General features: G+C 33.2%; 1 protein-coding gene across 3 annotated transcripts in view; it reads right to left on the bottom strand.

The window, feature by feature from the left end:
* Positions 1–6,962: 6,962 nt before the first annotated feature.
* The window catches only part of LOC102599482 (uncharacterized), a 25,726-nt gene continuing 20,346 nt past the window's right edge, over positions 6,963–12,342 (bottom strand). For all 3 annotated transcript variants that reach the window (XM_015305370.1, XM_015305371.1, XM_015305369.1), the window contains 8 exons: positions 12,085–12,261; positions 11,870–11,992; positions 9,924–10,007; positions 8,922–9,106; positions 8,574–8,712; positions 8,419–8,478; positions 7,750–7,833; positions 6,963–7,462 (listed from right to left, as the gene is read on the bottom strand). In XM_015305370.1, the coding sequence (XP_015160856.1) occupies positions 7,355–7,462; positions 7,750–7,833; positions 8,419–8,478; positions 8,574–8,712; positions 8,922–9,106; positions 9,924–10,007; positions 11,870–11,992; positions 12,085–12,261 (960 nt within the window). In that variant the 3' untranslated portion in view covers positions 6,963–7,354. The remainder of the gene's footprint in view (positions 7,463–7,749; positions 7,834–8,418; positions 8,479–8,573; positions 8,713–8,921; positions 9,107–9,923; positions 10,008–11,869; positions 11,993–12,084; positions 12,262–12,342) is intronic.

Genomic DNA, 12,342 nt, shown 5'->3' on the forward strand with positions numbered 1-12,342 from the left:
TATTTCCAATTTTGATCTCCTCAGACATGAGCTCTCTAATAATCATTATAAAGTCTTGAGCTTGGTCTACCATTGATTTTTTGTCTACCATTTGGAAACAAAAAAATCGGTTGCCAGCATAGTTTTTTGTTTCAGCTTCTTCGATATCATACTTACTCTACAATGCTTTCGAAATTTTCTTTGCACTAGAGTAAGTTTTATCATAAAAATCATAAAATTATCAAATAGACAATTAAGAATATAGTACTGACACTGATAGGAATCCACATCGTTCTTTTTCACTTTTCTTGAAGAGAAATAAGTTGATCATCATTCATGGAGGTGTTGTCAACTTTATAAGGATTCTTCTTCATTAACGTATAAGAAACATTGAGAAGACTTAAGTACAAAAGTATTTTACCTTTCCATCTCTTGAAATAAAAACCATTGAATTGAAACGGTTTGTTAAGATATCTCATCTTGATGATATAGAATAGAGAGGTCATAATCCTTTAAGAGATCAATTCACCTACGTTGCCTCGAGTTGAGGTCTTTCTGACTCATAATGTAGTGCAAACTCTTGTGATTAGTGTAGATCTCACATTGGACTCCATAAAAGCAACACCTCCAAATATTAAGCGTGAATACTATTACCGCCAACTCCAAATCATGAATGGGATAGTTGTGCTCATGCACCTTAAGCTACATTGACGCATATGCAATCACATGGCACTGTTGCATCAATACACAACCCAAACCAATGTTGAATGTGTTGTAATACACTTTGAAACACTCACCTTCTAGTGGAAGAGTCTAAATAGGAGCAGCAGTAATCAACTTCTTGAGCTTCTAAAAGCTCAACTCACACTAATCTGGCCACTCAAAAGGAACATCGATACAAGTCAACAGAGTCAAAGAAGATACAATTGATGAGAAACCCTCAACAAACCTCCTATAGTAGGAAGCTAACCCGATGAAGCTCTAAATCTCAGAAATTAAAGAGGCCTAGCCCAATCACGAATAGCATCAATCTTTATCAGGTCAACCAAGATGTTATCCTTGGACACCACGTGCCTAAAAATTACTACAGACTCAAGCCAAAACTCGCACTTTTAGAACTTGGCTTAAAGTCGTTGATCTCTCAAAGTCTACAGCATAGCCCCCAAATGTTGCTCTATCACGATCCAAACTACCCCCTAGGCATGACATGATGAATGAAATCTCGAAAGACTCTAAACAGGCCACTTGACATAAGCATGGCACTGATAATCAACACAACTTTAATAAAGATATAAAGCGGAACATAAACCTCAATAGACAATCTCAAGTGATACCAAAATTAGAGTACAAGACTGAAATAAATGGAAATCCACTATGTCTGACATAAAAAGCCTCTACTCCTTATAGATATGGTTAGGACAAGCCCTAGCCCACAAAATAAATCTGGAAACTAAAATGACTGAAAGAACATAAGAAGTCGTATGATGGTCAGACCCTCGAACCATGAGGACTCACTAAAATCTAAGTAAAGATTATTAATCCACTAGCCACAGTCGGATAGAGGAACGTCAGAATCTATGTAATAAGATAATATAGCATAAGAAAATGTATGTGTCAGTATTCGAAATGCATTGAGTATGAGAAATGATGCATGAGTATAAACGTGATAACGTGATAAGCCTCAAAATGTGACAATGCATGGAATTTAGTGTACTGCTCCCACACCAAAAGGAGAGTGTCCTACTTTCCAAAGTAAGGACCAGTTCTTAATCTTCGGAGGATCCACTAAATAATGTCCAATCAGGACAATTCTATAAGGGCGCGTAGTTCAGGGACTTGGATAATCGCCACTAGTCTGATTCGGTGCTAAATAAACTCCAAACAAAAATATGTATAATCAAACCATATTCATAATCTTTAGTCTTTGAAATGGTAAGAATATAGTAATACCAATTCAATCACGAAGACTCATAATCATAAAAATTGCTCCTTCAAAATATCATGATTTCATAACATAATAATTGTATAAGAGGCCCTTAATCGAAAGCATCTAAACGTAATGAGAATACTTCAATCGGAAGCAACCTAATTTCATAAATCATGTTGCCACTTTATTCGAAAGTATCCTTAAATCATAATCTCTTCAAATTCATAATGCATGCAAAATCCCAAATCTTAGCTCATAGTGAACATATTCATATAGCATGTGTTCATGTGAAATATCTTGAAAACATGTAATTATGATCAAATCATGCATAAATAGATCAATTATGCTGAAAAATACTTACATCAAGAAAATCCATAACATAAACATGAAACCCTAGAATTTGGTAAGAATCTACGAGATGAATTGAGGTTTCTTTGGGACTCAATTGATGAAAAAGGATCCATTGATGAATTTGGTAAGAATCATAGGAGATAAAGTGTTCTAATAATTGAAAGTTGGAGAGAAGTGTTTCAACGCAATCAAGAGAAAAAATATCGTGAGTTGGAGAGAAAATGATTCAACACTTGGAAGTTGGAGAGAAGTGCTCCAACACAACCAAGAGAAAAAATATTGTGAGTTGCAGAGAAGTGCTCCCACACATGAAAGTTGTAGAGAAGTGCTCCAACACAATCAAGAGAAAAAATATTGTGAGTTTGAGAGAAAGTGCTTTGACACTTCAAAGTTGGAGAGAAAGTGTGTCAAATAAATGAGAATTAAAGAGAAGAACTTCATAAATTTAAAGATTGAAGAGAAGTTTTCAAAAACAACAATGGCGACAAGATTAAATTGAAGATTGAAGAAAAGTGTTACAATACACCAACAATGACAAGAAGAAAAAAATAAGAGTGTACAACTTTGAATTATGAGAGAATGTTGAAATTATAACTCAAAGTTGGAGTAAGATTCCTAAGTTGTTTAGGATTTCTTATTTTTTGTATTTATTTAAGTAATATCTAGTTAGAATTTGTTTAGTTCATATAGGAATAAGTTTCTAATCTTAGTTTAATTTGACTTCTTACTTTTATAAATATGGATGTTGCTAGTTATTTTTTATTATACATAAACATATAGAGAAAAAAAAAGAACTTGAATTAAGATTCGAGAAGTTTTATCTTATAAATAAAATAATTTCCTTCAGAATTCCTCCCCTCACCCTCGAATCTGTCTTGTGAAATTGGGTCATTCAAAAAATTCAAGAAAAATTTAAATAATTTTAGAAAAGAACTACTACAATGCCACCTTATTTTCTTTGAATCTCTGTCATCTCCCCCTACCTCTTCAAACTGCCTTGTGGGAATTAAAAAATCAAATTAAGTCACTCAAAATTTAAGAAAATTTATATTTGTGAAATTGACGTCAATAATAAAATGTTAGTGTTGTGTTTTGTGGATTACTAATTATTGGATAAGTAGTTATATTGGGGAAGACAACAAAATAAAAAGACAGAAAAAAAAAAAGAAATTGACACAAAGGTACAAGTCTGGAATAAAATTCATTATTTTTATCCCAAAAGTATTTAACAAATTTTAAGCCTAAAAAAATTGGCACTAACTAGCCAAACTCTCTATCCGTTTATTTTTCTTGAAAAAAAATAGGGGAGAGAGAAATTTTTTTTCCTCCTTATTTGACGTTATTTTATCCCTAAAATAAGGGATCCATTTTTTTTATATTGTTGCTAGATATTCCTATTATTATTAATTCAATTGTTTCATTTTTTTTTCTTATTTAGTTACTAGATACCCTTAAAAGTAGGGATTCGATTATCTTGTTTCCCTAAAATTAGGTGTTTTTTTTTTTTGTTCCTATTCTATTTTCAATAAGTATTAGTTAAAATATTATTATTTTTAATTCTACCATTGAATTTTTTTTCATATGTATACAATTTATTGGGTGAATACAAATCAAATGTATAGTAACTTATTAGGTAAATAAGGACCAATATATGCTTATTTATCATGTAAATACGAAACAATGAATAACAATACAAATAAATGTATATAAATTTGTTAGGTGAATTTATTAGCGGAGCTTATTAGGTGAATATGAATCAAGGTATTAAATATAAATGTTTGTCAATTTATTAGGTGAATACAAATCAATGAATATTAATGTTAACATATGTATACAAATTCAATTAAAAATTAATTCAAAAATAAATACATACTTTCAATTGCGCATACATAATACATAAACATTCAATTTGAAGACATATACAATAGATTGTTATAGAGTACTTCCTCAATGTATACTATTTCAAAAAAGGAGATTAAAATTTTTTGGGCCAATAAAGATAATTCACATATTCTAAAAAAAAAAAAAATATCAAGAAAACAATATTTACAATATTAATTACACATTGACCTATAAAAAATTACATGTGTGTGATTTTATAAATTTAGTTTGTTTTTTAAATTTCTTTACGCGCTTTTAGGAGAGTGAGTGCACTCACTTTGCCACATCACCCCTTAGAGTGATATTTAATTCACGTAAAAGTTGTTAAGAAAGATATTTAAACGTTCATATAGTTAAGGTACTTAAGTAAATTTTGCTGCCAAATTCAGAAGAATTTGATGTATACTCTTAAATTGGGTGACCAAAATAGAAATTTTACATTGATGTGTCATGCCAAATTTCCAAAGAGGAAATATTGTAAGCCTTTTAATAATTAAGTGTATAGAAAACTCTAATGGGACTTCTAACCCTACTTCTCATACAATTGATTCGTGTGCCATCATGCATCTTTAAATTTGATTAAGGTCATATTTACCCTTTGTCCGTTAAATCCCCATGTTCCCACATAAAATTACCTATGTGGTGCCTAGGTGAATTTTATTTTTTCCTAATTAAATCTAATCTCTATTCAAATCATTTTAACCCGCCCCACACGATTAAGCCCAATCCACTACCAAAATAAACCTAAAAGCAGGTCGTTGAGTGTCCAGACTACCGTGGATTTCCATTTATGTTTTCTGGTGGCTTCGTGAGATGGGTCAGTGGAGTTGAGCAGAGGAGTGAATATTGGCAGAGCTTTTATTGATTGATTTGGAAAATCTGAGAGGATTAGAAAACATATCAGGCTGTGTATGATAGCTCAGAGATCACCGGGCAACGGATCAAATCACCTCGTATTGTCAAGCCCAAGCGAGTTTTCTTAGAAGCTGATCTGAAGCACTAAGCTACCCAAATCAGTTAGGCCCCCTCTATACCCCCTTCTCTGGTTACTTGCATCATCATTCCCAACTATTGGTTAAATTGGGATCTAGCCAGCAAGCAGTTCCTCCGTGTCTGTGATAACACATTATTTCCACTGCCCATATTCATCCTTATTCCACTACTATAGACTTTGAATTCTGTTCTCTCTAATTGCCCAAGTTTGCCCATATGTTCTCAACCAAAAACTACATCTATTTTTGAATAAAATGCTTAACGAATTTTGTGTGTCGAGATTAAAGATGAAAATTGGCTCTAATATACTTAACAAAAGATGTTGGATTGAATGTTAAAATCTATTTTTGTTTTTAATCTGATTGTTGCCTGATATGAAAGTGGAGATACATAATTTTTTCTGTTTGTTTGTATAGAAGAAACGCCTGTGTAGAGAAAATTTAAGCAGGAAGCAAGTTGGGTTTATTTTGGTTAGAAGATTGGAGGATTTAACGGATGGAGGGTAAATGTGGTCTTAATGTTAGATGACAAGGGTAAATATATCAAAAAAGTATAACGAAGGGCAAATATGACCCTGAAACCTTTTCGGAGAGTACAAGGACAAATATGACCCTTTTCCCTTTTACAAATGCACCATTCCATGTGGTGATTTGCCAATCTATTTTATGGCATTACATTCGAACATTTAAATTCCATTTGTAGCTTCGAACAGAAAAATGGAAGAAAAAAAAAATGCAACCTAACGAAAAGGAAAATGAGCAAATAAAGAAATCTGTTGTGAGAGAAAACCTCTTCAAGAACTAATTCACAAAAAAATTATGCTTTTGTAAGTTCCAATTTATGATGGTTGAGGCACAATCAACAATAGTTGTATGAGGGCACCATTTCCTTTTGACAAGTGTTTTTGTGAGGCCCTTTTCTTGTTGTCACACTCTCTCACAATTTCATTTTCTCAAATTTTAGTCTTTTCTTTATCTGTCTTTTTTTTCTTTGCAAACTCCCTTTTCTATTTTATCTTTGCACCCTTTTTTAATCAATGTTTCTATATTATTTTTTTTAAGTCTTAACTCTTAGTGCAAAAATATATATGCATACTACTATTATCTTTGCTTTCACAAATTCATTTGATTGACTTTTTTTTCTATTAATACTTGTAACACACAAAAAGAAAAATATAAAAGTTTCGTTTCACATTTTAAGACACTAGACATAAAGAAAATTTAAAAAGAAAATCTTGAATAAGAAACAAAAAATTAATATTGGCAATAATTATTGATACATGCCACAAAAGTAGATAATTTAACAAATATGGAAAAGAAAATACAACTGAGTGCTAGATATCATTAATACATTATTATTAATATAAAGCATTCAAATACATTAAGTGGTTATAGAATAACAAAATAAAACATATTTGATAAGAATTGAGTGATTAAAACTGAAAATCTCAAAAAAATAAATTAATGACTAAAATTTTAAAAATTAAAATTAAATTATGGATTTAAGTGTAATAAATAATACCGATTGAATTTTAGTAGCTCAATTGGTTGATTATATAAATTTTCCTTTGTTGGTGAGAGTACAATTTATTTATTTATTAGTTTCACAATTTTCAATTTCTTCGAATTCATCCAAAAAAAAATTAAATTTAAATTTTTCTAACATATTTTTTAATTTTCCGTCAAATATATATATATACCGTGGTGAGTTTCAAAGTTTCGTTCTATTAAAATAAATAACACTAAGAGTTGACAAGCAAAAAAAGAAAATGCAAGTAAGATTGAAAAAAAAAGTAAAAGAAAATGCAAGTTCCACAGCTTCATCTAACAAATAGAAATTAAGGTTTCATTAAATTACAGCAGAAAAAAATTATTTTTGATGTTCGACATTTCATTTTTTTTTTTCCTTGTAACAGAGCAAGAACTACAAAATTGAACTTTATATTAGTACACACTGGCATTCTAAAGTCTGTTTCTTCTATAGCTCTGTTCCTAAACCTATCTCTGCCTGCTTTGTTACTTGATTACTTAACAAACCTTAACAAGTTAAGCCACTCATTGGAACATTTGGGGTAAAGAAAAAATATAAACCTTCCAAAAAAAATTATACATTCATGTTTCTACCTAAAAAAAACAATTCTAACGACAACGTACTCTGTTAATTTAGAGTCGCAAGCCAAATGGTGGACTCGCTTACTACCTCCTTCGCCTGTTAATATTGGACTCAAAAGCCAAATGGAGACTTTCTCCTACTTCCACCTTCGCCGTATTGATCATTCCATTTTCTCAGCTCATTCATGCTTGCGGCATCATATGCGACTGATGGCCCCACCTGAGTATTGTGAACATGAAACAGTTTTAGAAAACCTTAAGGACACCTTCATGGACTTATCGCTGTGCTAACAACCAACTGTTAAAATCCGTGATGGGTACAGAGAGGTAATGTATAAGATCAGTAGATACAATGCTTGCACAATGTTATATGAGCCACATCTGTTAATAGCACTTTGCACAAAATATTGACACTTCCTCCTACTTTATCGAGGAACGTATTGAAATCTAGCTTTACAAATTTAATTTCAGGCCCTTCAGTTAGTATTCCCAGTTAAGATCATTTACCTTCGCTTTTGACTGAATGAAATCGTCTACAGTGAGAGGTCTTAACACTGGAATTCCATCTTTTCTACTTCCCAGTGATTCAGGCTGAGAAAAGAAATAGGGAAGGTATTAGAAGAAGCATGACAACAATTTTTCACCATTGGTTAAAAAAGTAAATGGCATAATACATCTCCGTGGAAAAGTTTCATTTAGAAAAATAATTTTTTTGACAAGAACAAACACATACAAAGGAGAATAATAAGGCCATGTGGAATGGCCACCTAAAATACGCTGGCCCAAACTTAATCATCCATTATTTATTCAGGTCCATGCAGGATGTGAACAATGCACTGCAGGAGTAGGCTCCTCAAATACGTGGTTTGGAAAAAGGACATAACAGTGTTCAACACATAACATGATTTAATTGCCAAAGTTGAGCAGAATATTCACCGTTATACAGGCAAAGATTTGGAGAGAACTTTCCGGCACCACTATGAGAGATCAAAGTTGAAGGTTCGAAGAGGATGAAACAATTAACACCAAATTTAAGACCAACAATAACTACAGTAGCTTTCATGCAGCATCATAAAACTCATACATGGCTATCCTAATATGGGCTCATTTCCATGACAGAATAAACAGCCCTTGAAAAAGTGCTAGATATTATCACCAATTACAGACTGGACTTACCTCCTTCTCTTCTTCTAGTATCTCTTGAACAGGTCTATAAGCTGCCGCAATGCACAGGTTCTGTAGATGATGCCAGAGCAAAAAAATTTGGTAATGAACAAGACACAAATTAAAAATATGCCAGCATATAATAGTTTGACATGATAATCTATTACCTTCAAATCACTGCCAGAATAACCATCAGTTGCATTTGCAAGATTCTCATAGGGGAATTCCGACTCCAAATTTTCCCGAGCAAGAATTATCTTTAGTATCTTTAAGCGATTTGCTGCATCTGGTAGGTCCACATATATCCTGAAATATAACCCCATAATTATCAGCAGCTTTACGTCTAAAGCCTATCTATGGTTTTATCCTGTTCAAATTTGACATGAGTCCATTCTTGGAAAGATATCCATACTAGATGCATATGGTATTAGTGAAGCACCAGATTAATGAGGAAGCAATATGAATTTGTGGCTAGGAAGTTTGAGTTACCATTTGTAAATATAACAAAAAGATACCTCCTAGGTAAACGGCGAATAACAGCATCATCAAGATCAAAGGGACGATTTGTTGCACCAAGTATAAGGATCTTCTGGTTCTCCTTTGATCTCAAACCATCCCATGCAGCCATAAACTCATTCCGCATCCTTCTAGTTGCCTCGTGCTCAAATGAACCACCACGAGCACCAAGTAAGCTATCAACCTGTTTTGATCCAACACAACAATAACAGATGAAGAAAACACACCTAAAACATCTTATGTTGAGAAGTATGATCCAGTTTTAAGAGAGGAAAAAACATGCCGACTACGTGCTTCAGCCGAGCATTAATGCTATGCTAAGATTAAAAAATTTCACCATGTACTTGCATTGTTTAGATTACTTATATCTTGCATTTAAAGAGTGTTCATATGATCAGGAATGTTTCATCAAATCCAAGCACAAAGCCAGTCATGCTTTCTGCTGCAAAACCTCTAGTAGAAGCTTTGATTTTGACTGAAATAAAGCAACTCTGGCATAAGAGATCCAGACCTAACAGAGAAAGAATCTTAATTTTAAGGGGTAACAGTGTGCCAAACCAGCAGAAGCGGTTTCTGGATTTTTGTCGTCACATGTGAACTGAGCAGTTTGTGCCAAACCATTTTGGTCTGAGCTGTACAATGGTTGAACCAGCACTGAAAGTTTTAGACAGTTGCTTTATAGAATGATCAACAGCAAAGCTGACCAAGTAATGGTTATATTGATACAACTGGTTTCACATAAGAAATGTTCACCATTAGACCCTCATGTAGTTTTTGAACTATAAATAATCAAATGTGAGTCCATTGTTCCCATAATTAGAGGCAGTCAGCGTACAATTCTTAGAGTTCAAAATACATCAGTAACTTAATGCTGACACAGAGAACAAATCAGGATCAAGCACACTAGGATTCTGTCAAGAAGATGAGACGAACATCCTGTTTATGAAAATGATGTTTAAGCATAATGAGAAAAAGTGGTATCACATGAAATAGGAGTTTACCTCATCAACAAAAATTATTACAGGAGCCAGCTTACTGGCAAATGAGAAGAGTGCCTTGGTAAGCTTTTCAGCATCTCCAAACCACTGCAAAAGGAGAAATTAGGTAAAATACAAAAGTAGTTCAATAAAATTTTAGAGGAAGCAATCAGGCTTTCAGAAAATATGACCGTAAGCAACATCGAAAAGAGACCCAAGACACACCCTTGAGAGGAAGGGGTAGATTGACAAACAATAAAAATGCCTCAGTCCCAACAAGTTTGGGTTGGCTAGGTTGACAACATGAATATTTTTTCATTTTGTTTTGATAGGTAACAAGAATTTTCTGATATATCATGCTTAAAACAGAGTTCCAGTCACAATATACCTTTATATCCTAAAAATTGCTAACTAATTGTAACCACAAACAATGTTACCACTAAACATTTTGAAACAATGTTCTCTATGGTCTGACACGGTCTCCTCGAGCTTGGTTTGGGAAGTTAAGCACAATAATTCAGCAGTTTGGCATCACTCATAGTGGAGCTGATTAATTTCTATTTTATCAGCATTCTGCACGAAATCTGTGTATTTATTTGATTGTTTACGTTGATGATATCATTATCACCGGCAATGATCAAGATGATATTACTAATTTGAAGCAACATCTCTTTCAGCATTTCAAGACTAGACCTCAGCAGATTGAAATATTTTCCAGGTATCGAGGTTACTCAGTCTAGATCATGTTTTATTATTTCTCAACGCAAGTATGCCTCAAACACTCTTTAAGAGACAAGAATGGTGGGATGTAGCCCCATTGACACTCATACGGATTCGAATATCAAACTCGTTCCAAGACAGGGGGGCCACTCAGTAATCCTGAAAGGTAGACGGCTAGTTGGAATTTGGAAATTTGAATTATCTCACAATGACTAAACCTGACATCTCTTTTCCTGTGAGTGTTGTAAGTCAGTTTATGACTTTCCTTGTGATAGTCATTCGGAGGCAATTGTTCTGCAATACATATCCCTGGATATACAAACATAGATTGGGCAGGATCACCCTTTTATCGACATTCTACATCTGTATATTGTGTTTTAGTAGGAGGTAATTTAGTGTCATAGGAGAGTAAAAAACAGATTGTGGTTGCTTGATCTAGTGCAGAAGCAGAATATCGAACAATAGATGTAATAATTTGTGAGCTAGTTTGGATCAAATAGTTGCTAAGAGAACTAAAATTTGGAGAAATCGGTGAGATGGAACTTGTGTGTGATAATCAAGTGGTCCGTCATATTGCATCAAATCCAGTATTACATGAAAGGACTAAGAACATTGTTGATTATCACTTTGTCAAAGAAAAGATACTCTCAAGAGATATTGTTACAAAATTTATGAAGTCAAGTAATCAACTTACCGATATCTTCACCAAGTCTTTCACCACTCCTCGTATTAATTACATCGGTAACAAGCTAGGTACAAATGATTTGTATGCACCAGCTTAAGGGGAGTGTTAGAATAGGAATAGGTATATACAATCCTACTTAGAATTAGAATAGGAATAGTATCCTACTTGGTAAAGGATTGTATTATAGTGTCTATAAATAGGTTCTCTGTGTAATATATTGTGGATACACAATTCAACAATATTTTTCTCCAATATTACTCACAATATTGTTTACTAGGTGTATAAACATTATTGCGGAAAAAGTTGGCTATGTGGGTGTAAACTGAAAATATGGCTACATGGGTGCAATGTATTGTGTTGGGCTATATATATATTTGAGAAAAAACCTTTTTTCTTTTTAGTATAAAAATATGTTCACATCTGAGTTATGCTCTAATCTAAATAAGAATTTAATATTTTCTGATGATAATTGATAACAAAAATCACCAGACAAAGTACCTAACAGGAGATTTCCCAGCAAGATCTAATGATTTGAAAACAAAAAGGAGTCCTTTTCTCAACTCACCTTTGATGTAAGGGTTGAACCAGTAATACTGATGAAATTAGCCCCAGCTTCTGTTGCAAGAGCCTTAGCAACAAGAGTTTTTCCAGTTCCAGGAGGCCCAAAGAGTAAAATCCCCTTGCAAGGCTGATTAAGAAAAAGATAAAATAACTAAACAGTACCTAAAACGTCCTATTTTTATTTTTTAAGAGGAATTTCTAGCATGAAGAATAAAATACCCGCAACAGATTTCCACGGGAGAAAAGCTCTGGTCTCCGCATTGGTAGGATTACAAGTTCATTCAATGCCTTCTTTACTTCTTCAAGAGCACCGATATCATCAAATTTGACTCCGATTTCACCTTGTGGAACGACTGCTGACACAAAGTTGTTCTCATACTCATCCTTGGCAAGATTCTACAAATTTGAAAGTGATCCATGGTAATAAAACCTAGATCCCTGAACATATAATTTTATAGGCAGAATTTATCAGGACTC

Source organism: Solanum tuberosum, unplaced genomic scaffold, assembly GCF_000226075.1.
Source record: "Solanum tuberosum cultivar DM 1-3 516 R44 unplaced genomic scaffold, SolTub_3.0 scf00716, whole genome shotgun sequence".
Lineage (NCBI taxonomy): Eukaryota > Viridiplantae > Streptophyta > Magnoliopsida > Solanales > Solanaceae > Solanum > Solanum tuberosum.